The sequence below is a fragment of the Lotus japonicus genome, chromosome 3, assembly GCF_012489685.1.
Source record: "Lotus japonicus ecotype B-129 chromosome 3, LjGifu_v1.2".
In the NCBI taxonomy this organism is placed as follows: domain Eukaryota; kingdom Viridiplantae; phylum Streptophyta; class Magnoliopsida; order Fabales; family Fabaceae; genus Lotus; species Lotus japonicus.
Window position 1 is genome coordinate 96,002,758 of NC_080043.1, and position 24,334 is coordinate 96,027,091.

A 24,334-nucleotide genomic window follows, 5' to 3' on the forward strand; every position below is an offset into this window, starting at 1 on the left:
CTCTAAATAATCTGAAAAAGTTGGCCTCATAAACAATGTTGAGTTTGTGTTTTGGGAGACTCATCCTCCTTCTACTGTGGTTACTATTATTACTCATGATAAGAGAGTTAATCAGGAAACTTTTTTCAATTTATTTTGTTTTGCATGTATCTCTTTTGAAGAAAAAAAAAACCTAAATTCCTAGGGTTTCACCAATTTAAGTAAAGCTTAACTCAACACATTAGTTACAATGAAACTCTAGTAAGCTTAGGAAGAGTGTACACATTACTCTTTAAGAAGGGGAGAAGGGGGTAGATAGATACGTATTAGAGTTGAAGTTGTAAGATATAGTCTGGCCCCCAAAATCAAAGTTTTACTAAGTTGAGCAAGAAGTAAATGTGAAATTCCCACCCACCAAACTTGTCACTAAGCACCTATTAAGTATCCTCAATCAATTGGAATATCCTTTGCTGTTCAATTTTCTTGACTTGGAAAACTGCAACTCCATCCATCGAGATAAGATTTGCTAAATTAAAGCAGGTACCGTTGAGCTCCTTTAATTTATTATATATATTCCTTTCCTTTTTTTAATAAAATTATCGCTTTGGTGGTGGCCACTTGCTGGCAAAGCATGGCCACGATGATGATGTCAATTTTTCCACCACCACCAAGCGTGGCTTCATTATTTATACTATCACACTGCACTCACACAATTCGTGTACAATCAACAACGCAGTTCACAGGTTTTTCTATAAGAACCAGAACACGTGATTGTAGTAGAATTCTGTTAACAGAAGAACGAGAAATGGCGGTGATGGAGGAGAAGAAGCTTTTGCAGACCGGAATCGCTGAGTTCTACGACGAGTCGTCCGGGTTATGGGAAGACATGTGGGGAGACCACATGCATCACGGGTTTTACGAGCAGGATGTCACCGTCTCTGTTTCAGACCACCGTGTTGCTCAGATCCGAATGATTGAAGAGTCTCTTCGTTTTGCTGCACTTTCTGGTAATCTTTCTTATGTGTTTGGTTTTCAGTTTAGAAGTTCCTTTGAGATGTTAAAATTCAATATTAAAATTTGAGATCTCACATTCTATTGCCTTAAATCTGAAAGTAGTTTTGAACCTTCCATCTAATGAAAACACTTTTAAATTGAAAACCAAACATGCATGCATGTAGTACTAAATCTGATTTGATTTGATTTGATTCCATTAATTAAACATTTGTGATTTGATTTGATTGATGAGATGTATGTTTATTTTATTTAATGGTTTGAAATGGAGTGAGGGAGTGAAACTGACACGTAGTAATGATCTGAATCTGTTGTTTGTTTCTGAATGTCTGGTTTCAGAGGATCCAGCTAAAAAGCCAGAGAGTATAGTGGATGTTGGGTGCGGCATAGGAGGCAGTTCTAGGTACCTAGCTAAGAAATTTCAGGCAAAGAGCGTTGGTATCACTCTGAGTCCTGTTCAAGCTCAGAGAGCAAATGCTCTTGCTGCTTCTCAAGGCTTAGCTGACAAGGTCATTCACTGCCATTTTTACTTTTTCATCGCTCTAAAATTCTCAAATTCATTCAGGGACACCTGCACAATGTCACACAATAGACTCTCCAATTAATTACATTATCAGAAATATGATTTTTATGTTACATTATATTCTGAAAATTAGTTTCTTTAATGTAATTTTTGGAGGGTTTACTGATTATGACACTGTGAGTGCATAGGTGTCCACTATATGTCTAGCATTCTCTTTATAAAACTATTCATGTAAACTGAACAAATTTGGGCTTCTACAAAAGTGGCTAATTAATGTTGGCATTCATGTTCATGTGATGGCAGGTTTCCTTTCAAGTTGCTGATGCTCTAGAGCAACCATTCCCTGATGGTCAGTTTGATCTGGTGTGGTCCATGGAGAGTGGAGAGCATATGCCTGACAAACCTAAGGTTTCAATATTTCTCTTAAACACCATTAATTTGTGGTAGAACTGAATATTAATGTTTAAATTGCTTTAACGTAATGCATTTTTGGTGTATATACACCAAAATGAAGAGGATATGAGAAATAAGTGATAAATGTAATATATGAATATGATATATAAGAAAACGGAGAGAAAAACTTGAGTGTTTAGGAAGTGTTGATAATGTTGGCTGAATTGTTCTATAACTTCTGTTTTGTAAGCTGGTAATGTGATCTCACTATCTCAGTTTGTCTGCTTCACACAAAAATTTATAGTTTGTTGGCGAGTTAGCTCGGGTGGCAGCACCAGGTGGGACCATAATAATTGTAACATGGTGCCACCGGGATCTTGGACCAGCTGAAGAATCCCTGCAGCCATGGGAGCAGAATCTCTTGAAGAGGATATGCGATGCATTTTACCTTCCAGCATGGTGCTCAACTGCTGATTATGTCAAATTGCTGGAATCCCATTCACTTCAGGTACACCAAATCAAAAATCCAAAACTCAACTATTTTCAATACATGTTTGGATATACAATGGAAAATCACGGTAGACATAAACATATTTTCTTAGTTTTTGCGAACTATTCACCATAATTTTGACACCCCCTTTGATTTTTCACAATTTATTCAAACATGCACTTAATAGTATTACACACCAAATTGCTTTTAATTAACATGCTGAATATCAATTTCTACTTAGGACATCAAATCAGCAGATTGGTCTCCCTTTGTTGCTCCATTTTGGCCAGCTGTGATACGCTCAGCATTTACATGGAAGGGTCTCACTTCACTGTTGCGCAGTGGTATATATATAACCTCAACATTCACATATATTGTATTCAATCTCATTTTTATTTAAACATTTAACCAGGAACAATACCCTATATATCCATCTTATTCTTCTCTCAAATACCCATCTCCTACTATATAGCACAGGTGTTGATTTGTATGTTGTTATATTTCTGGGCAGGAATGAAAACCATAAAAGGAGCTTTGGCTATGCCATTGATGATAGAAGGATTCAAGAAGGGTGTCATCAAGTTTGCCATTGTTACATGTAGAAAGCCTGAAAATGTGGAGATAGAATAATTTATAGTATTTAATGACTCGAGTTTCCCATTGGTGATTGTTGATGAATAATATATAGTTCAAATATTAGAGGAAGAATAAGATAGAATAAGTAACAGAGGATGAGAATTGTTGACGATAAAACAAGATGTTATTGCTTCTACCAAGTCAAAACCTTTTGGGGGTTATTGGGGTGAGTGAAAATCAAGTGATGCAAGTCAGTTCATGTTGGGGAGCCTGCAATTAAACTAATGTAAGGTCCATTTCTTTAAGATGTTATTGCTTTAGCCTTAAGAGGTGGCAAAATACATTCTTTTCGTCAGATTTGGTTTTTGTTTTAAAGAAAGAAAGAATTTGGTTATTTACTAGGAAGTGGTATCATATGGAATATTGGTTAAATATATAAATAAAATTGGAAAATGATGTAATATAAAGTATATAATAAAATAATAATAATAATAGTAATAATAAACATCTTGTAACCAAAAAAATATTATAATAATGAACTAAAATAAAAGTTAGAGATGTTGAGTAATATGTTGAATTAATGTTTAGTGGAAAGCTATGCATTTAGTGATTAGTGGAGTAATTATGCACGCATTAAATAAGTAGTGGTGACTCTTTGATTATTGTAACATACACATAAGTAATGTGTATGGGATGCTGAAGAAACAAGAAAGTACAAAAAGATTTAGCCCATAACACTTTCTTTTACCCTAATTTTATGTTAAATTATGCAGTAGATATAGCACATATACTATATTTCTCTGTGCGTGTAAGTCTCTATTTCCACCTCTAGAATACCACAAACAAAATTTTTTATTGATAGTTCTCAATTATCTCACTAATTTGATAATTATGAAAAATACAAGTATTTACTTTTAATTGTACTTTTGGTCCCTCTATTTATTTTCACAATTTGGGCCTTCTACTTTAGTGGCTATGCTACTTTGATCTATTTTATTTCTCATTACAATTTAATTTGGGTGCCCAAATTTAGTGATTCACAATATTAATCCCCCTATTTTTTCAATTGTGCAAATATATTCTCATTTCTAACTCTTTATCCAATATTTAATGTAAAGTAGAGGGACCAAAGTAATAAAATTGCAAAAAAAAGCAAGAGGGACTGAAATTGCTGAATAAAATGAGAGGACTAAAATTATGAAAAATATAGTCAAAATCATAGAATTACTAAACTGCAAAACCAAAAGTATAATTTTTTTTTTAGGGTCAACTTCTGTTTCTCATTCAAGAAGAAGCAGATGAAACTGCTGGAGATACATCAAGATTGATCAAGTTTGAGGTCCCAGGGGGATCTTCCTCAATCCAACATTGATCACTAACAGTGAAAGCAAAATGTGCAAGATAATCAGCAACTCTGTTGCCAGACCTCTTGACATGTGAAACAGAGAAAGGATGAAAATTCAAAGACATTGTCCTACAACTTCTAATTACATCATGCAAATATGAGTCTCCTAGTCTATTGCTCTTCCACTGCTGCACTAGGACAAGGGAATCGGTTTCTAGAGCTATCTGTGTGAAGCCAATCTGTCTTGCCCACTCTAGAGCCCACTTAGCCCCAAGCGCTTCAGCCATTGTTGGGTCTTCTTGTGCTTGCCAAACACGGGTAGCTGCAGCCATAGTTTCCCCTTTCTCATTTCTGATAATTGCCCCAAAAGCAGTACCTGTTTGCCGATTTGCCGCATCCACATAGGGCTGAGCACCAAACCCGTTCCGACCCACACCCGATCTACCCGAAGCAAAAAAAGACGAAACAGGCGGATTTTAACGGATAACGGGTTTAGTCGAAACACTGTAGCAGTTTGTAGCGGGTGTATATGGTCGGTATCGGGTGTGGTTAAGAACTTCCATCGGTACCCGAACCAACCCTATACAATATATATATTAGCTAGCTGCACCTATATACTCTATATCTCTCTGACTCTGTGCTTTATGCGTGCCACTAGTATAACATTATGACTTATGCACGGTGTCCAATGTTAATAGTCTCATCAAATGTCATAATTCAATTTACATTTTTTATGAAAAATGTGGAATTACTAGAGCCATGCATCTCGATGTGTCTAATCCAATGGTTCATGTGTCTAAAATTTAAATTTTTAAATTAATTTGAAATGCAGTGTTTGCATTTATGACTCTATCAGTTTATTCCCATCTCACACCACACCCTTTTTATTTCTCTCCCTCTGACGCTCACATATGACATTTCCACCACTGTAATTTTTATTTTCTCCTTCCTCCTTCCTCTCCACCTCTGGGAGACTCGGACAACACCAACTTCACCTTCCACCACTCCAACTTCTTCATTGCCTTGTCCATCACCCTAAGTCATGCCACCATGAAACTGTGACTCACGGCTGCCCTGATGTCGCGAAGGGAGCACCATTTCTTCTTTCCCTCTTCTTCATTTCTCCATGGCGCATAGGCATAGTGAACGTGAAAGCGGTAGATCTGGGACTGTGGGCCTCAATTTTGCACTTGCTAACATCAGATCTGAACATTAGGTGGCAGATTTAAAGAGAGATGCAGTGGATCTCAAATTTGCACTTTGCGATAGTGGATCCGAATCAATCCGCTCGAGGAAACCGTGCAACCGTATAACCCGAAACCGACTCACCCGAAGCATGCCACGGTCGGAAACAAATAGAAATGTTATCTGTTCGGTTACAGTCGGTTGAGACCTTTTTGGCCCGAATTCGACCGTAACCGACCCGTGCTCAGCCCTACATCCACATTCAGCTTGTATTCATTCTGGTCAGGGGGTTTCCAAGTACTAGGCGATTCCTCAATGAAGAAATCATCATGCTTCTGTTCACGGCTGATACAAATCCTTGCTGCCTTCAACAATGTTTGGTAAATGTCCCATAGCTGTCTCTCAAACACCCAAGTGTCGCGTCTTTTCCAAATTGTCCAGGCCAGGTTTAGGACATCAACTTTAATTTCTTGGCTGGGATGTTGGAGAATTTCTTCCAGCCATGCTTTAAAGTTGTCATTAAGGTTTTGGGGTACCTGGAATTCCTAGGTGAGATCCGAACCATATTCTGCATGTTCTGGTACAAGAGAGCAGGGCATGTGTAGTAGTTTCATCTCTTTCTCCACAGAGTTGGCAAGTGGTTTCAAGTTCAATTCCCCTGCGTTTGAGGTTTGTGTAGACCGGCAGCACATCCTTACAAGCCCTCCAAATGAATTCCTTGCAACTTGGTAACACCTCCACAACCCAAATTTTCTTCCACAACTGTGATCCACATGAGTTTGAAGGTCCCGCATCTGCTTGTTCTTGGCCAATCTCTCGCAGTATCTTGTAGCCCCCTTTCACGCTATATTAAACCAAAAGTATAATTAAACCAAATATTTAACGGAAAAAAATCTCATTTAAAAATATATATATATATAATTAAGACTTTATAATTGGAGCAAAGTTATTTCGAATTTTTTTTACCACTTAGAGGGTTTAACTCTCACATCCTCATATATGGATGATTCGAATCTCATTATGTTCAATAAAATCTTAGTTGGTGAGCAATCATTCCCAAAAAGATCTCATATGCTTCCACGATCCTACATTCTTTTTTTTGAAACAATACAATCCTACTTAAATGGGAGTCTCCGCTAATCTCCTCAAATTATTTCAAGGTGTTTCTATCTGTTCTACTTTTTAAAATAATAATAGAGGAAAATGTTGCACATGAGGCACACTATTGATAGAAGCAAGCTCAGAACATTTGCTCTCCAACAATTCAATTGTCATCGTTGTCCTGTACAGCCTGTTCACACCAAGTCGGCAAACTCTTCCTTCTCCCTTGCGGCGATGCAAACCTGAAATAATGTACCCCTAATTTCAAATTCGGATTAACTATAAAATGTTTATGTTTCACACAAAATGAACCAAAAAAAGAAGGAAACTTGTAGCACTTTCCAGGTTTCCCCCACGTTTTGGCAGTGACTGCTGCCTGCAAGAGTATCCATGCCCTTCTACACATTTACTATTATGTGTATCAAACAATAATAAATGTGCATTACTGCATTTAGTTCTTTTTTAAATTTACAAACTTCTTTTTTACGTCAATTAGAGCATCTCCAATTAGGGATGGCACCCGCGCGGGGCGGGGGCGGGGAGTGGCCCCCCATCCCCGTCCCCGCATCTCTCTTTTGTCCCCATCCCCATCCCCATTTTCCACGGCGGGGTAAATTTTTACCCCATCCCCAATCCCCACCTCCCCACGGGTCTCCATGGGGACCATTAACACACCATTAAAAATATAATAAAACTAAATTAAATATAAAAAATACACAAATTTCTTCCTAGACTACAAATGTATAGAAACCACGAATGAGAATAGAACATGTCAAATTCCATGAAAATGTATATTGAAGTTCAAATAACATTGATCAAAATTCATAACATTAAGTCTACAAATAAGAAAATTGACATATAAAATTCAACATTCAATCCAAAAAAATGTGAAGTCTATCATCCAAAATATCTCAAAAGTCAACGCCGAAAAAAAGGTATTATTTCAACATTCAATCCAAAATATTTTTTTTTGAACTCTATATAATTGACTATGATACTTTATATTTTTTATTACCTACTTGACTTTGATTACTAAAGGTATTATTAATTTTTTACATATATATACGGGGCGGGGTCCCCGCGGGGCGGGGAGGGTGATCCCCATCCCCAAATTTGTTTCGGGGGGATTTTTGTCCCCACCCCCACCCCCACAGGGAAAAATTCCCTAGGATCGGGGCCTCAAACGGGGCAGTCCCCACGGGGATCCCCATATACAGGTGGAAATTGTCATCCCTATCTCCAATGCTAGTTCTTATTTCTTAGTTCTTAGCACTATTCATGTGAGCCCGTACTGCCACATGTGCTTAAGCAACTCTTTGCAAATTTTGCTCCAACCATGAGTTCTTAGTTCTTAGTTCTTAGTTCTTAGCATTATTCATTTGGTCCCACAATATCATTATATTAGTAATATTTTTTACTTTCATATAATTTTGATTTAAATTAAAATGCTAATTCAATACCTAAATTAAATCAATTGATGAATGAGAGAGAAAAAATTAACTTTTCATGCTAAGAACTCAAAAAGTAAAACATCTTATATAAGAACCTAGTTCTTATTTTTAAGAACTAAGAACTCCACGTCATCTCCTCCAGTGGTTAAGAACTCAGTTTTTAGTTCTTAACTCAAAAATAAGAACTAAAAACCTTGCATTGGAGATGCTCTTACAAACCAGCCTTATTCTAGGCAAAAACTTCAGAACTTTCATTTCATTTCTCTTCTCATATGCCAATAATGATTTTAAAATTTTGGGGGAAAAACAACCACTTGAACTTGGTTTATAAAAAGCATGTGTGTAGCACGCCGAATAAAGCATGTGTGTTTTTTGATGTGGTTGTTCTGTTGGTAGGAGCCTGGATTCAGAAGCTATAACCATAATATTCTTCTTCTTTTTCGCATCTTTTATTCCTTTTATTTACTCCTATAAGATAATAATTCACACACACTACACTTATCCAATTTTTTCACTCAAATTTTTTTCCTATTTTCATATCACATTACCTATAATATCACACATTTTATCTCTTTACTTCTTATCTCGCTTTTAATCTAATCAGTGAAAATTGAGTGTAGACCAAACATTATTCTCTCGGTGTAAAGACAGAAGCCCCTTATGAAATAATCGTATTCAAGTCAAGAACTCCACATCTTGACGCAGCTAGCTCATTCAATGATATTTTTTTCATCTATAAGACTCCAACACGCGATATTATTTATGGTGAATATTTTGTTTGTTTTCTCTTTAGTTAGCAGTCAAATAATTCATTTTTGTGAAACACAATACTCACACTTTTTTCTCAGCCTCTCTCTTTAACACATTCCATTCCACACACACACAACACAGTGTCTCTTGACTCAGTTCGTTAGCCGCATTTCATACCATAAACAAACCCTTTCTCTGCCTCCTCCGTCGACTCACCATGTCCACCGTCGACTACCACGGCGCCACCGTGCTCCCCTAGACTTCCGCCGTTACCCCAGGTGCACTTCCCGTTCTACCTTCTCTTTTGACTCCTTTTCATTTTTCTGCTTAATTCATTGTTATTGTCGTTCGATTATTAGTATTTTGAAACTGCTATTGCTTTTTGAGTGGTGCTTTTCTCGATTCACTCGCTGTGGATGATGATGTTTGATCTGAGTCAGGAACAGATGAGAAGGGTTTAAGTAGTTTAGATCCTTTTGAGGGTTCTGTGTTTTGTATTCATCGTTTTAATGTTACCCCAAAAATTAGAATCTGATTGAATGATTTTGTTGATGTTTAAATGGGTAGAAATGCGGTTTGATAATTGAAATTTTAACATATACTTTGTGTGCATTGCTGAGCCATGTATGTTTTTCATGTGGTTGAAATGATAATTTGGGTGTTGTTTCTGCAGGTTGTTCCTGGGAACATTTTGTTTTGTTCTGTTGTTTTAACTCTTGAAATGAAACCGCAAAGCAATGGGGTGTCTAGGGTTCATAAGGCAAATAATATTCAAGTTGAAGGGCCTAACTGGATGCTCATTGCTGCTGGTGCTTTGTTGAGTACGTTGTCGGTTCGCCTTGGTTACAAATTGAAGCAGGCACTTGACTCCAAGCCCAAGCAGAATGCAACTACTGTTCAGAAAGGTACTTATGGGAGGATTCCAATCTTCCTGCTTTTTTATGTCTACTTTCTTTATTTAATTCTTTATCCAAAAGTGATAACAATGTTATACTCAAAATGGTTCTGTGATTTGAATGGTTCAGATTTGTCCTTTGTCTTTAGTGGATTCTAACTTTATGTTTTTTTGTAACTACAGGCAATGTAAAATCCTTCAATGCCAGGAAATCTGCAGATTGCTATATGCAGCCCAATGGATTTTCCCAAACACAAGATAATCACGGGTGCTACAGTTTCAATGCAGGTTAATTTGTGCTTTAAAGATGTTTTAGATTTGCCGAGTCTTAAGTTTGAAGTTTGAACAGCTAGTTGTAGTATGTTCTCTGATACCTTTCTTTCTTATTTAGAAATATCTCTTTCTATCACAGGAAATTGCTTTTGAATTTTGAATCATGTTTGAAGTCTATAATAATATCTGCTTATATAATGTTAATTTTTCCTCATATAGTAAAAATGACTTGGGTTTTTCACTGCTTTCCCTATCTTAGTGTACTTGTTCTGTATGAAGTGTTAGCGAGCCTTATTCCACCAATGTGTTATGTTCATCTCTTTACTTGCCTATATTTCTGGAGTTTCATTTTGTCTTATTTACTTCCAGTTGTGCATCACTACTGGCACTTCTATCGAATATCATTGTTGTATGTGCTAAAATACACAGAAATATTGCATAAAGTTAGAGATGTTGGAACTGGTGTGCAGATGCAACTTATTATCTGTACTGGTAAAGTGGGGTAGGAATTGACATGAGGAAATGTTCTAATCAAGCAGATAGGTTTCTGAATGAAATTCTTTAGCTCAGCAATCTAGGACATCTAATATATGATCTTGTCTTTATTGGGAATAATTACATTTGTGAAGATAAAATCGTTTAATTGGTATCAGCAGGTGTAATCCCTTTTGGTTACCAGCATTGATAGGCATACTATACAAATAACTCTGACATACAAACCTGGATTTACTTATATTCCTAAATATGTTTGAGTTGATGAAAAAAGCTTGTCTACTTTGGGGAGTCATTCACAAATTATTAGTAATTATATTTATGGTAGAAAAAATTGGTGATTGCAGTTGGTAAATCTGATACCAATCCCTTCAATGTTTGAGCTTGTTCTGCTATGTTATGTATCTGACCTAGATTTTGTGTCTGTAATAATGTTTTGGACAGGAACTGGAGGTGCTATGGAGCTGAAGTGCCCACCAAATGGCCAGACGCTGAGCGAATTTGATGGGGCCCTCCCTTTGGTGACTGTTCCTGCTGCTGAATTTAGCAAGGAAAATGTTGTCTGGGCATGTTCTCCTGACCGTCTTGAATTGCCTTCAAAGCCATTCCACCATTCAAACTGCTCAGATTCACCATGTGTATCTGAATCTGGTTCTGATATTTTTAGTAAGCGGGAAGTCATACAGAAATTGCGGCAACAATTGAAGAGAAGGGATGATATGATACTGGAAATGCAAGATCAAATATCTGAATTGCGAAATTCACTCAATGGTCAGATGGGGCTTTCTTCTCATTTGCAATTGCAGCTAGATGCTGCAAATAGGGACTTATTTGATGCTGAGAGAGAGATCCAACGGCTAAGGAAAGCGATTGCAGATCATTGTGTTGGACAGGTTCCCATTGACAAATCTTCCACGGTCACAAATTGGTCTTCTGAGACTAGAAATGGCCATTCAAATGGGCATCTTGATGGGGAGAATAATTTAGAGCCCCCCGAAAAAGTGAGGGATGGTGAGGAGAGAGTTGAAATGCTGAAAAGGCAAGTGGGAGAGTTGAAAGAGGTGATAGAAGGAAAAGAATACTTGCTTCAGAGCTACAAAGAGCAAAAGACAGAACTCTCTCTGAAGATCAGAGAATTGCAGCAGAGATTGGATTCTCAGCTGCCTAATATTTTGTAGAAGATGTCAAGTTTGTGAATACTTTGCTTCTTCACTTTTGACAATTCTTCACTTCCTCATTCTTTATTTTCTCACTGTAATTAGCTCAACTTTGATTGTTTGGTATCATATTTTGAGTTTTTGAAATGTGTGCTGCCGAGGAATGAATTAACCGGAGTGCTGGGCATTCAAAATGGCGAGAAGAATCCATATTGGTCTTAGAAATAGAAAATGTTTCTCATTTTCTTAATATTATTTCAACTTTAAAGTACCACTACTATTTATGACAAAATGACCTTTCCCCCTACCTTTGTCTGTTCTTAGGATTGATTGATCATGTGACTGAGAGCTTCATGTTGCTTGTCAAGGATAGTTCATCTGTTCAAGATGGAGTCGTGGTGGGACGAGATTCTCTTGAGTAACATGACCACAGGAGAGATTTCAGTCATCCAAAATATTTTTATTTTTCTTTCAATATATTTGAGATGGCTGAGATCTCTTTCCGATGGTCGAGATGATCCAATCCTGGCTTGTGGTTCTTAGGCATTTTGTCATGTTAATTTTAGGTGGAAAAGGAGATAAACCTGCCAACAAAGAAATGAGCAAATTTTATCCTTTTGTTGTCTGCTAAAATAATGCTTGGCCTTCTTTTGATGTAATCATACCATTGAGCTCTGGCACGTTAGTATTGATTATATACTAACCTGCTAAAAGAAGGTTTGGAGTTTATTCCTAGGATAGCATTGGTAATCTTGTCTGTACCGCTTTTCCTGATTCATTTTGTGCTTATTGCTAATTTCATGTATTCTGAAGCTTTAGGAAGCACTAATGTAACCTGTATCGGGTGGTACTAGGTGCATGATTGTATACATGATATAAAATCACAATAAGCCAACAAAAGTAATTTCATTTTAATTTTTGTGGTTGTACACTAGTGTTTTTAACTTCATAGTGGTTTTTCTACCGTGTATGCAAACATGACCGTCAGCAACTTTATACACAAAGGGATTGACTTCCCATGAAAAACAAGAATTAGTATAATGAGAAAACTTTAGAAAGGCAAATCAAAATAAAAAAGAAAGTGATTAAAGGCAAATAAGTGGAAGGTGCAATTAGGTACCTAACTGGAAGGTGGCATGAAACTTTGTTGTTGACGCAGAGGAGAAAAAAACAAAAGCTTGACCCCAAGTCTTTCTGAACTATTGAGGCACAATTACTTCATAGTTTCCATACAATTTCCCAGATTCCATTTGTGCCTTCCAGCTCCAACCAAACCGTGTTCAAACCTCAGGGAAAATAGATTATATAACTCGTTGCACTGCAGAAATATTGAACAACTCACTAAACATGTTCAGTTTCTCTTCAATTCATCAACCATCAATTTATACTTTCTAAGCAAACAGACACATCTACTCCTCACTCAGTCTTTACACTTGAATTGATCCCTGCAATGGCGGATAGTGTGGTTTGCTTTCTTCTAGAAAACCTGTCTCAATTGCTGGCACATGAAGCTAACTTGCTGTGTGGAGTGGAAGATAGAGTTAGATCCCTCCACAATGAGCTAGAGATTATTAAAGCATTCCTTAAAACCTCTGAAGGGAAGAACAAGAACAACAAGAGAGAGGTTGAACAAAAAGTTATCAGTCAAATCAGAGATGTCGCCCACGTACCAGAGGATGTCATAGACACATTCATCACTAAAATTGCTACGCACAAGAGGAGAAGCGTCATGGGAAAGATGTTCCACGGTGTTGACCACGCAAAGCTGCTCCATGATGTAGCTGAGAAGATAGACAGGATCAAAACCACCATCAATGATATCCATGACAACAGAGTCAAGTATGACTTTGCAGAAAGCATCAATGAACAATCAGCAGCAGCAGTAACAGAGAAGGAGGAGAGGGGGCGGTTGCTGCACAATCGCAGAAGAAAAGTGGAGGAGAAAGATGTTGTGGGGTTTGTCCATGACTCTGAGGTTGTCATCAAAAGGCTCGTGGAAGGTGGTTCGCGATGCAAGGCTGTTTCAATAATTGGTATGGGTGGGTTGGGCAAGACCACCCTTGCCAGAAAAGTCTATAACAGCAACGAGGTGAAGGGACACTTCAATTGTAGAGCATGGGTTTATGTGTCAAACGAGTGTAGAGCTAAGGAGCTTTTGCTTGGCCTTCTTAAGCATTTGATGCCAAACACTGAATATCAATGTAGGAGAGCCAAAAAGAAGGTTAAGAAACACAAGGATGTTGATATGCTTGTAGATTTTTCTAGCTTGAGTGAGGATGAGCTGAAGCAGAAGGTGAGGGAATGCTTGAAGAGGAAAAGGTATCTGCTGGTGCTCGACGACTTGTGGAAAAATCAAGATTGGGATGAGGTGCAAGATGCATTCCCAGACGATAGCAGAGGTAGCAGAATACTAATCACGAGTCGTTTGAAAGAGGTAGCCTTACACACCAGCCAAGATCAAGATCCTCCTTACTACCTTCAATTTCTCACTGAAGAACAAAGTTGGGAGCTTTTCTCCACAAAATTGTTTAGGGAAGATGAGTGCCCTTCTAATCTCGAGCCTCTCGGCAAAGAGATAGTTAAAGGTTGTCGCGGTTTGCCACTTTCAATAGTGGTGCTTGCAGGGCTTCTAGCAAACAAGGAGAAATCACATAGAGAATGGTCCAAGGTGGTAGCCCAAGTCAATTGGTATGTTACTCAGGATGAGACCCAAGTCAAGGACATAGTGCTCAAACTGAGCTATGACAACTTGCCTGCAAGATTGAAGCCATGCTTCCTGTATCTTGGCATATTCCCTGAAGACTTTGAAATCCATGTTAGGCAATTGGTGCAACGTTGGGTTGCCGAGGGATTTATACAAGAAACAAGGAGCCGAGACCCGGATGACGTTGCAGAGGACTACTTGTATGAGCTCATTGATCGTAGCTTGATCCAGGTAGCTGGAGTGAAAAGTAGTGGAGATGTGAAGACATGTCGCATCCATGATCTTCTTCGAGACCTCTGCATATCTGAGAGCAAAGAGGATAAATTTCTCGAGGTTTGCATGGATAATAACATTCTAATCTCGACGAAACCTCGCCGAATGTCCATCCAATGTGGCATGTCTCAATATATTTCTTCAAGCAACAATGGTCATTCATGTGTTCGTTCTTTGTTCTGCTTTGACACGCACTACTATGTTGCTCAGAGTGAGTGGAAATGGCTTTCGAAAGGCTTCAGATTGGTTCGAGTGTTAGATCTGGCAGGGGAGTGCTGCAGAAATATTCCCTCTAGCATGGGGGACTTTATCCACTTAAGGTATTTGAGAATAGAGTCAAAATTTATTAGAAGGATTCCAACATCTATATGCACCCTACGAAATTTACAAACCTTAGACATGGGACCCTCGATCATGATTCACTTAATATCTTTCCCTGGAGATATATGGAAGCTCAAGAATTTAAGGCATCTGCTTACATATGGGCCTATCATGCTACGTGGTCACCACTCAAAAACAAGTGGTGAAGTTATGTGGAATCTTCAAACCATCTCTTTCATTGAACTCAATAGAAAAGCAATATCTCTAATTGAGAAAGGAATGTTCCCCAAACTAAGGAATTTGGGGTTGTGTATCTCCTCAAACTGTGAGGGAAATGTGCCCAAATTGCTGTTGAGCCTCCAACAATTAGACCATTTGAAAAAGTTAAAAATCTCCATCCAAACGAAGGAGTTGGAAGGGAAGAAGATCGGTTCTTGTAGCCCTCGAGAAATGTTACAAAATCTAGAGCATTTGAGTCATTTGAGTGTGTTAAAAATTTATCAAGCCAAGGACCTTCCAATGAATGCAACCTGGTTTCCTCCAAACATTAGGAAGTTAACATTGACAGGTATTAGTAGTTTGAATAATGTATGGATAAATGCTCTGGGAAATCTCACCAAACTCCGAGTTTTAACCTTATCAGGGGGATTTGGTTTTACAGATAAATTTGACCTTGATTGCACAAGTGGGTTCGCTCAACTGCAAGTGTTTCGAATGGAAATTTTGGCAATCCAGAGCTGGAAATTAACCAATGGAGCAATGCCACGCCTTGAAAACATAGTCATCGACAGATGTTATGTTTTGGATAGTCTCCCAAACGAGTTGTGGTCTTTGACTTCTTTAAGAAAAGTGTTGGTCACTAATCCCTCAGAAACAATGGCTCACATGCTAAGGAATTCGGAAATGAAGAATGGATCTGATTATGAACTTGTAGTATATGATAATTGAAACTAAGGTTTGTTCAAGTGAAAAATGTTAGCTACAAAGTTTTTGGTGTATTTTGTTATCAAGGTGTTGTAATCGTAAATTCTAATGATTCTTAATGAATGTTAAAAGATGTTAATCTAAGCTTTAGGGGAGTTGGGTTTGGGGCCCCCCCTATGGGGCTCCGCGCCCCACCTCTTTTTTTTTAACCCATAAATGCCCTACGGAACTTAAACTTCCGTATTCTATAAAATAGAATACGGAAGTTAAAATTCCGTATTATAACTCTGACAGTCATCACCTTTTCCACCATTACTCCTCCCTCCACCAACCCCTCCACCATTACTCCTCCGTCACCAACCCCTCACCAGCCCCCTTAACCCCCTCAATGCCTCCAGACCACCCTCTCTCTCACCCTCTCCTACCTCACTTTCATCCTCACTTCCATTCTTCCTACCACCACCACCAACTCCTTCATTGGCAAGCTCTCCACCATTGGATGCAAAAAGATAGCATTTGAGGTAAGTGTTGTTAGTTGTTTGTTGTATGTTGTTAGTTTAAGTAGTTGAAGTTGTTAGATTAAGTAGTTAGATTAAGTAGATTAAGTAGTTAGAATGATGATTTTCTGAATTCTGAGATGTGTTAAAATACGGAATATAAAGTTTCGGAGTCTATACGGAAATTCATATACCGTATTCAATACGAATTATAAATTTCCGTATTAAATACGAATTATAAAGTTCCGTATTCAATATGGATAATAAAGTTCCGTATTCTCTTCCAGGGATGACAGAATCATTTTTATTTCATGAATCCCAATTGATTGAAGTTGGATTGAACAATGCTCAACCTGAAGAGGTGCCACCACCAGCATTTGTACCCCCGTGTATAAGTATAGATGTCTCGCATTTATTTACAACTGATCAGGTATTCTTTGAACAGATTTTTGCATTGTTTTGAAAGTGTAATATATCAATTCTTATTATGTCTTGATCACCCTTGTTTATGCCTTGTTTGTGTGTTGGGTATGCATCATTGAACAGATTTTCCCTACCCGCGGAGTAGGAACTCGATCAGTAGGCTCAACTGGAGCTGGAGCTGAAGCCTCTACCATGGGCGACTGCATAGAATCAACTGGAGCTGGAGCTGAAGCCTCAACCGCGTGAGAGGTCGCAGCTTGATCGCCGCGCCGGCTAGAAGCATGTAATCGCCGGTGTCTATCCTCTGTAGGCCCCGCATCCTCACTAGCTCGAGACCTCTTTCTGTTCTTCATTCTCACTATATATTCAGAGCAAACATTTTCTAAATAAATTCACTGAATAAATTATACTCGCTCAATTACTAAATTTCTCAATTAAATCTCTAAATAAAATCACTAAATAATTCACGATGTTTATAACTAAATTAAAAACATTTTATAAATTAACTAAGCTAATTAGATTAGGTTTTATAAATAAACTAAGCTAATTATATTAAGTTTTATAAAAACATTTTATAAATTAAGTTTATAACTCTAAACAGACACCAAATACGGAACATTAAGTTTCATATCCAATACGGAACATTAAGTTTCGTATCCAATACGGAACATTAAGTTTCATATTGAATACGGAACATTATGTTCCGTATCGAACCAGAGATCCATTAACGACATTGCATGAATGGAACTCGCCCCAAAGGCCAATTTATACACAATTTCAGCCAACATAACATCTACTTAAGCATAAATCGACTACCCTAGGGTTGCAAGATTCCATAATTCCAAGTTAAATGGTGAATTCAAGTTGAAATCCAAACTTACTTACCTCTAGGTTCAATGCAATGAATGGGGAGAATGGGTTTGATGATGGAGACGATGGTACACTTTCCAGATGATGATTGAGGCAAGGAGATCGTCGGTCTCGAAGATTGGAGAGCAAGGGTTTGAAATGTTTTGGAGCGCTGAAATGGGTTTTGGAAAAACCCCTGTCATTTACATAGTAATATAATACGGAACTTTATATTCCGTATTGAATACGAAATTTAATATTCCGTATTCTTGTAAAGGGGGTTTTTCCGTAATTTCCCCACTTTAAGTGGGGCGCGGAGCCCCATAGGGGGGCCCCAAACCCAACTCCCAAGCTTTAGTTTCCCAACAATAAGGCTTTAACATGGCAAAGTCAGTGATGGCCTCCACGCCATTCCTTTCTTGTCCTCCTCCATACAACAATGCACTAATCAGATCCCTCCACTTGTCTCCTCCTCCTTCTTCCTCTTTCTTCGCCGTAACCATGTCCACCACCACCATCCCACACCCACACCCCTCCTTCGAAATCCTCGGAGGCGCACGTGACCGTTTCCTCCCTGCTCTCCCCTTCTTGGCTCGTCCCTACCACCCTTTCCCCTTCCTTGCTTGGAACCGCCACATAGAGACCATCTTCGCCTCCTTCTTCCGCTCCACCCCCGACGTCAAGCTCCGCCGTCAGTGCCTCAGAACCCAGGACGGCGGCGCTGTCGCTCTTGACTGGGTTTCCGGTGATGACCCAAGTTTACCCCCCGATTCTCCTCTCCTCATTCTGCTGGTTAGTCATAACCCACAAATAATTCGGTATTTGAAAATTGTAGTAATGGGTTTTTATTGCTGGTTTAGCTCAGTGTTAGTTAATTCAGTTTGTTCATTTAGTTATCCTATGCTTACTGTTATAGCTGTTAAAGATGTTAGTTTTGATTCAGCTCAGTGTCAGTTAATTCAGTTGGTCCAGTGAATTATGCTATAGCAGGTGTTAGATTTAATTCAGTTATGGGTTTAGCTCAATTCAGTTAGTTCAGTTAGTCATGATTATCATATATGCACTGCGTATTAGTTGTAGACTTATAGCTGTTTAAGGTGTATGTTTTAATGTTTTTTTTCTGGTAGCTCACAACTGAGTGGATCAGTTTTTTGTCCTTGTATATAGTAGAGATCAGTTTCAGTGACGACTAACACACAAAATTCTCATCATTTCATGCAGCCAGGCCTGACTGGAGGTAGTGGGGATTCTTATGTGAGGCACTTGTTAGCTAGAGCTCGGAGTAAAGGGTGGCGTGTTGTGGTATTCAATAGTCGTGGTTGTGGAGATAGCCCTGTTACCACTCCTCAGGTGAATATTGCTGTTAATCCTGCACAGGGTGTTTTGAATCTGGGTAGAGACCTTCTTTGTTTGTGACACTGACAGTAATGTGTGAACAATGATATGCAGTTCTATTCAGCTTCGTTTTTAGGGGATATGCATGAGGTTGTTTCCCATGTCTCTGCTAGATATCCCGAGGCCAATTTATATGCTGTTGGTTGGTCACTAGGGGCAAACATTCTAGTTCGTTACTTGGGTCAGGTAACACACTCTGCATCAGTAAACCTAATTTCATTTTGGCTAAAGGTTCTGAGATTTATCCTTGTTTATTAATAGATTTATGTATTAAAGATGGATGTTTGTTTTGAGGAGTGAAAATCACCTCACACTTACTAGTTACAACAAAAATTGGGAAAAGGCCATTCAAATTGCACCTCACCATGACAAATTTTGAATACTCCTAGAGCATGAATGAGAGTTTGAAGTGATTTTCCACCCGCTGTCAAGGAAAAGTTAGTGAGAGTTCAAACATTTCTATGATCTATCCCGCTGCACTTTCACTTTCTTTATTTCTCCTTCGTATTTTACACCTGCTCAAACAAGCTTAGCCGCAAATGTGCTAAAAATATTATTTTTAACTTAACCTAATCAAATTGGAAACAAGCATATGCTTTCATTTTATTCACCTGGTTTGTGTTTAATATCTTCTGCTTGTCTTCTCACTTCTAATAACCACGACGAATTAATTTTAGGTAGATCACCTTTGCCATCATCCATTAAATACCACTTCTACCATTGTATTTATAGTTTCCATGTGCTACTTTCAGGAATCCCTCAACAGCCCTATTTCTGGTGCTGTATCATTGTGTAATCCTTTCAATTTGGTTGTGGCAGATGAGGACTTCCGAAAGGGCTTTAACATTGTTTATGACAAGGCTCTTTCAAAGGCTCTCTGCAAGATTTTCAAAAAGTATATACTATTGGTGGTTATTGCAGCTGCTTATTGATGATTCCAATTGCTGGACACGACTGAATCAATAACGAGTCCTATTTTTCTTTTTGGGTGCAGGCATGCTTTACTCTTTGAAGATATAGGTGGTGATTATAATATTCCTATGGCAGCGAACGCCAAGTCTGTTAGGGAGTTTGATGATGGATTGACTCGTGGTATGTGCCCCTACCTAATCGAACTGGATAGATATATCATACTTGTGAACTATTATCTGCTCAGATACTCATCTATAGGGCTTTACAGTTTCTTTTGGATTCAAGTCCGTGGATGAATACTATTCTAATTCAAGCAGCTCGGATTCCATAAAACATGTCCAAACCCCTCTGCTTTGCATCCAGGTAACAAGTTTTGACTTATAAATGTTATTTATGTTCGTATAGTTGTTTAGTTTCATAAAATTGGGTTAACTCCATTTATAGATCAATTTTTGCTTTTATCTCCTAAGTTAATATGATACGGTGTTACCTTTAACGATAATAGCACACTACCTAAATTTCATCAGGCTGACAATTGCCATCCAAAAAATTCTACTTATTTTGGCAATGATTTCATTTTCATAGTGCTGATTCTGCTTTATGTTACAATAAAAAATTAGACGGGACTAAAGACAATGAAGTGTATACAAATTATGAAGTCAATTTGAGCTTTTAGCCCAAGTGGCACTAACCCTAATCTTTAAGACCTGGGGCTTCTTCCACCTCCCCTTGTAAAAAGATAAATAAATTGTTGAACTCAAACAAATCTCTTTCTTTTTTACAGGCAGCCAATGATCCGATTGCTCCAAATAGGGGCATTCCTCGTGAAGATATCAAGGTATGACTGTATGAGTTGGGATTATGAAATTAGTGTTACCACTTACCATTCTATACGTGTTTTGTACTGGTGTATGGTAGATAGGAAAATAGGAAGGGAACAATGGATGGAGATGAAAATATCTCTCTTTTTTTTAACTTCATTTATTGATACATGGACCAAAATTTGGAATTCAAATGCCAACAAACACTATTTCCTTAACACTCCCTTTTGCTACTTTTTTTACTCCCATACTCTGTATTATACTACCAACTACCAAGCATGTGATGATACTTAAGAGCCCGTTTGGATATGGGCTTATTGCTTATCTCATAGAAAAGGCACTAAATAAGCTCCAATATGTGCTCTATGGTTTGCATTTATTCAATCCTCACTCTCTCATATGTGCCAAGCACATTTTTGAGGTTGGGTTACATTGTCATGCCATTTATACAAAAGCATGTGCACAATCTATCTATCAATTAAGTAAGGCTACATGTTAATTTTTACTCTATTTTATTATATATTGTTTGTTTCGAAATCCTTCTACAATTGATTCTAAAGTCATAACCAACTCTGGGGAGGAGTTTATGTATGTAGCTTCTTGGTTTCAGAATTGATTATGTGGAAAAAGAAGCTCTTCCAAACATACTATATAACGGATGCTGTTTATTATGCCAGGAAAATCCAAACTGCTTGTTAATAGTGACACCTAATGGTGGCCATTTGGGATGGGTTGCTGGTGATGAAGCTCCAGTTGGAGCCCCTTGGACTGATCCTCTAGTAATGGATTTTCTTCAACATCTAGAAAATAGAGAAGCAGTTAAAGCCCCAAACACCTCTAGTAACAAAGGAGATAAAGAGACCTTGTACCACCTGCAAGTGTAGTGTGGCGCTTAGCACTTTGCAGGGTGTATATTTCATTTTTTATACATGGAATTCTTGAATATTCTTCAACATATTTGTAGTCCCCGGAAGCAACAGGGATTCTAGCAGAACATGGATGCTCAGAGAAAGTAAATAGAAATAATAATTGTGGAACAAGCTTAGTGCTGTAATTGGCTTAACATTCATTACCTGTAATTTATTTATGGAATTTTCTAAATTGTATTACCTGATTTGTTTTATGAAACTTTATTATTACACTTCTGTAACATTTTTTTATTTTGTGGTTACTGGGATTTCACTCATCACACTGGCTGAAACTGCATGTAGTATTTTATAAATGTGAACGTCCTCACTTTGCCAACCTTTACAACAGGGTTACTTCATAGAAAGAAAAGTAGGTCTTTGAATTAGCCATGACCAATGTAAAGACTTCAGAAGTTTGGAAATTTACACCTTAAACAATGGCAGATTTTTTGTTATGAGCAAAATGATACCGATGACTGAAAATAACTAAAGTCTGGGTAATAATTGAACTTTCAGAGGACTCTTCATCACCACTGTGAATTGCAGCTCTTCTGACAGATCAATGTCATCTCCGTCCATAGCCTTCCACTCAAAATTCCAAACCAAATTGGCTACAAGGTACTCTAAGTGCAGCAATGCCAAACCATAGCCAGGGCACATTCTCCTCCCTGCCCCAAATGGCATCATCTTTATCTCTTTGCTTCCCATTATATCAAAACCTGTGCCTCCATTTTGCTCACTCTTGTCCATGAACCTTTCTGGCTTAAAGGCCAAAGGGTCATCCCAAGCTGTTGGATCTCTCCCAATCTCTGCAACCAAGAAATTAATAGAGGCATAGGTAGGCACCAAAAAGCCATTCAAAATAACATCCTTTGTTACTCTATGAGGAGCCACAAAGTGTAGTGGCGGGTGGCGCCGCAAACCTTCCAAGATCACAGCTTTGAGATATGGCAACTTCTGCAAATCTTCTTCCTTGATTTCATTCTCCTCTCTACCAACCATGACCCCTCTAATTTCCTCCACAAGCCTTTCTTGTATATCCGGGTATTTCACCAAGTTTGCCATGACCCATTCCAATGCTGTTGAAGTAGTATCTGTTGCAGCATTTAGAAACTCTGAGCATAAGGTACAAATTTTACCATCATCCAGTTTTATCCCTTTCTCTTCCTCCTCCAATGCTTCAAAATCCAACAAAGTATCCACATATGACAGAACAAACTCATCTCTACCATTGCTTTGTCTCTCTTCCTTGGCTTTCCTTCGCGCGTTAATATAAGGAATCAACACAGCCTCCTGGTCTCTTCTTAGCTGCAAGAACTCCTTCCACCGATTCCTGAACAATATCCTAGTAATTGGAGGCCAAAAGTTCAAAACATTGTACCTGGAAAAGCTCAAAAGCATAACACGTTGACTATCCCCAATTTCCTGTATTTGCTTCTCATCCAATTTGTCTCCTAAACACATCAAAACCAGCAAGCTGAACATGCCATGTTGAAAATGGTCAATGACTCTTGTGGAGTTTCCATCATGTGATGAAGATTTGAGGCGTTCTAGGAGCATGTCCAACACCCATTTGCGGGCAGGTGCGTAGGACTTGACCTGCGGAGCAAATTCTCAATACTCATGTAATACTGAAGACTCGATCACAATGGGACAATTATCTTCTTTTTTTCGTTGAAATTGGAAATAACTTACCATACATATCAGGTGTTATGCTAAAAGATGGGGGAGTATGTACTACAAGACTACTGAAAAATTTGCTGACCTGTGATGGGTGAAGGATTCTTGAAGTGAGGTTGCGTCGAAGGAGGCGCCAAACGGGGCCATAGAAGCTGAATAGAATGTCATGTTGGTTGCTGCTAATGATCTTTTTTGTGGGAATGGCCTTGGGACGATCTGCAAAGATGGTGCCATTTTGGATCAATGCTTGATGTGCAAGGAATCTGTTGGCAATGAAAATGTCTGTGTCAGAGCCTATGTGAAGAGTGAAGATTGAACCATATTTGGCATGGAGATTTTGAAGAAGTGTTTTAGGATCTTTAGTGAATTGGTGCAGCAATGAAAAGGTGCTAATGATGGGCAATTTGTGAGGCCCTGGAGGGAGTGGAGTATGGGGAAATAGGAGGTTATGAATGACTTTGAGAATATATGAAAGGCAAAGACATGTAATAGTGATGATGAACCAGATCTCCATGTAACTATTCAGCATCAGCAGGTTCTACTCTATTTTGTGATTGAGAAAAAAACACAAGGGTATAGAGGAAGAAAAATACTAGAAGTTACAACAAGAAACGTAAGAAGAGATAGTTATCACCTACGGCTATATCAACACTTGTATTTTTTGTAACGTTCGTAACATTCCTTTGTAACATATAACATTGTTGATAGGGGAAATCTAAAAGGGGTTACTAGAAATTTGAGTGTTACTTTCATGTGTGCTTATAATCTAACAACTATAAACTGATAACATAAACGTTAGGCTTAGCATAGAATTGAATGCTAATGTGTATGTTTACTTAATTGTTTTTCACAAAAAAGGTTTAGCAAGTACTTCGTAACAAGGCAGTATAGACAAACCTCATTAAGGTTATAATTACTATTATAACTCATGATATATCCTAAGATATACACATCGAAATATAATTAGAAAACGTTTATGTCTGAAAAAATTACTTTTTTAATTAAG

General features: G+C 38.1%; 5 protein-coding genes across 6 annotated transcripts; 4 read left to right on the forward strand and 1 right to left on the reverse strand.

The window, feature by feature from the left end:
* Window positions 1-325: 325 nt before the first annotated feature.
* Window positions 326-3,327, forward strand: LOC130747841 (probable tocopherol O-methyltransferase, chloroplastic). 2 transcript variants are annotated; one of them, XM_057600891.1, is made up of 7 exons: window positions 326-519; window positions 716-986; window positions 1,330-1,499; window positions 1,817-1,921; window positions 2,211-2,414; window positions 2,638-2,740; window positions 2,908-3,327. In XM_057600891.1, exons 2-7 carry the CDS (start codon window positions 785-787, stop codon window positions 3,024-3,026), a joined length of 903 nt encoding a protein of 300 aa, XP_057456874.1. In that variant the 5' UTR covers window positions 326-519; window positions 716-784; the 3' UTR covers window positions 3,027-3,327. The 2 variants fall into 2 exon arrangements, with proteins under 2 accessions (XP_057456874.1, XP_057456873.1); XM_057600890.1 differs by lacking the exon at window positions 326-519 and having other exon boundaries at window positions 577-986.
* A 5,541-nt stretch (window positions 3,328-8,868) lies between these two features.
* On the forward strand, window positions 8,869-11,768 carry LOC130747846 (uncharacterized). The gene is made up of 4 exons (XM_057600895.1): window positions 8,869-9,082; window positions 9,478-9,709; window positions 9,883-9,987; window positions 10,909-11,768. Exons 2-4 carry the CDS (start codon window positions 9,526-9,528, stop codon window positions 11,640-11,642), a joined length of 1,023 nt encoding a protein of 340 aa, XP_057456878.1. The 5' UTR covers window positions 8,869-9,082; window positions 9,478-9,525; the 3' UTR covers window positions 11,643-11,768.
* Window positions 11,769-12,841: 1,073 nt separating this feature from the next.
* On the forward strand, window positions 12,842-15,987 carry LOC130747842 (disease resistance protein RPP13-like). The gene is made up of 2 exons (XM_057600892.1): window positions 12,842-15,487; window positions 15,581-15,987. Exons 1-2 carry the CDS (start codon window positions 13,072-13,074, stop codon window positions 15,865-15,867), a joined length of 2,703 nt encoding a protein of 900 aa, XP_057456875.1. The 5' UTR covers window positions 12,842-13,071; the 3' UTR covers window positions 15,868-15,987.
* Window positions 15,988-17,975: 1,988 nt separating this feature from the next.
* Window positions 17,976-21,885, forward strand: LOC130747845 (embryogenesis-associated protein EMB8). The gene is made up of 8 exons (XM_057600894.1): window positions 17,976-18,404; window positions 18,834-18,962; window positions 19,062-19,193; window positions 19,760-19,902; window positions 20,002-20,099; window positions 20,188-20,282; window positions 20,704-20,757; window positions 21,418-21,885. Exons 1-8 carry the CDS (start codon window positions 17,994-17,996, stop codon window positions 21,622-21,624), a joined length of 1,269 nt encoding a protein of 422 aa, XP_057456877.1. The 5' UTR covers window positions 17,976-17,993; the 3' UTR covers window positions 21,625-21,885.
* Window positions 21,886-22,036: 151 nt separating this feature from the next.
* LOC130747844 (cytochrome P450 89A2-like) lies at window positions 22,037-23,842 on the reverse strand. The gene is made up of 2 exons (XM_057600893.1): window positions 23,414-23,842; window positions 22,037-23,247 (listed from the first exon to the last, which is right to left on the reverse strand). Exons 1-2 carry the CDS (start codon window positions 23,840-23,842, stop codon window positions 22,135-22,137), a joined length of 1,542 nt encoding a protein of 513 aa, XP_057456876.1. The 3' UTR covers window positions 22,037-22,134.
* Between the last annotated feature and the right edge of the window lie 492 nt (window positions 23,843-24,334).

Bases quoted from the DNA above. Each gene is read 5' to 3' on its own strand.
- LOC130747846 (XM_057600895.1), top strand. From the start codon at position 9,526: ATGAAACCGCAAAGCAATGGGGTGTCTAGGGTTCATAAGGCAAATAAT. The intron at 9,710-9,882 runs GTACTTATGGGA...TTGTAACTACAG, and splicing joins TGCAACTACTGTTCAGAAAG to GCAATGTAAAATCCTTCAAT. The intron at 9,988-10,908 runs GTTAATTTGTGC...TGTTTTGGACAG, and splicing joins GTGCTACAGTTTCAATGCAG to GAACTGGAGGTGCTATGGAG.
- LOC130747841 (XM_057600890.1), top strand. From the start codon at position 611: ATGGCCACGATGATGATGTCAATTTTTCCACCACCACCAAGCGTGGCT. The intron at 987-1,329 runs GTAATCTTTCTT...GTCTGGTTTCAG, and splicing joins TCGTTTTGCTGCACTTTCTG to AGGATCCAGCTAAAAAGCCA. The intron at 1,922-2,210 runs GTTTCAATATTT...AAAAATTTATAG, and splicing joins ATATGCCTGACAAACCTAAG to TTTGTTGGCGAGTTAGCTCG.
- LOC130747844 (XM_057600893.1), bottom strand. From the start codon at position 23,842: ATGGAGATCTGGTTCATCATCACTATTACATGTCTTTGCCTTTCATAT. The intron at 23,248-23,413 runs GTCAGCAAATTT...TTTGCTCCGCAG, and splicing joins GAATCCTTCACCCATCACAG to GTCAAGTCCTACGCACCTGC.
- LOC130747842 (XM_057600892.1), top strand. From the start codon at position 13,072: ATGGCGGATAGTGTGGTTTGCTTTCTTCTAGAAAACCTGTCTCAATTG. The intron at 15,488-15,580 runs GTATTAGTAGTT...TTGGTTTTACAG, and splicing joins TAGGAAGTTAACATTGACAG to ATAAATTTGACCTTGATTGC.
- LOC130747845 (XM_057600894.1), top strand. From the start codon at position 17,994: ATGGCAAAGTCAGTGATGGCCTCCACGCCATTCCTTTCTTGTCCTCCT. The intron at 18,963-19,061 runs GTGAATATTGCT...AATGATATGCAG, and splicing joins GCCCTGTTACCACTCCTCAG to TTCTATTCAGCTTCGTTTTT. The intron at 19,194-19,759 runs GTAACACACTCT...TGCTACTTTCAG, and splicing joins TAGTTCGTTACTTGGGTCAG to GAATCCCTCAACAGCCCTAT.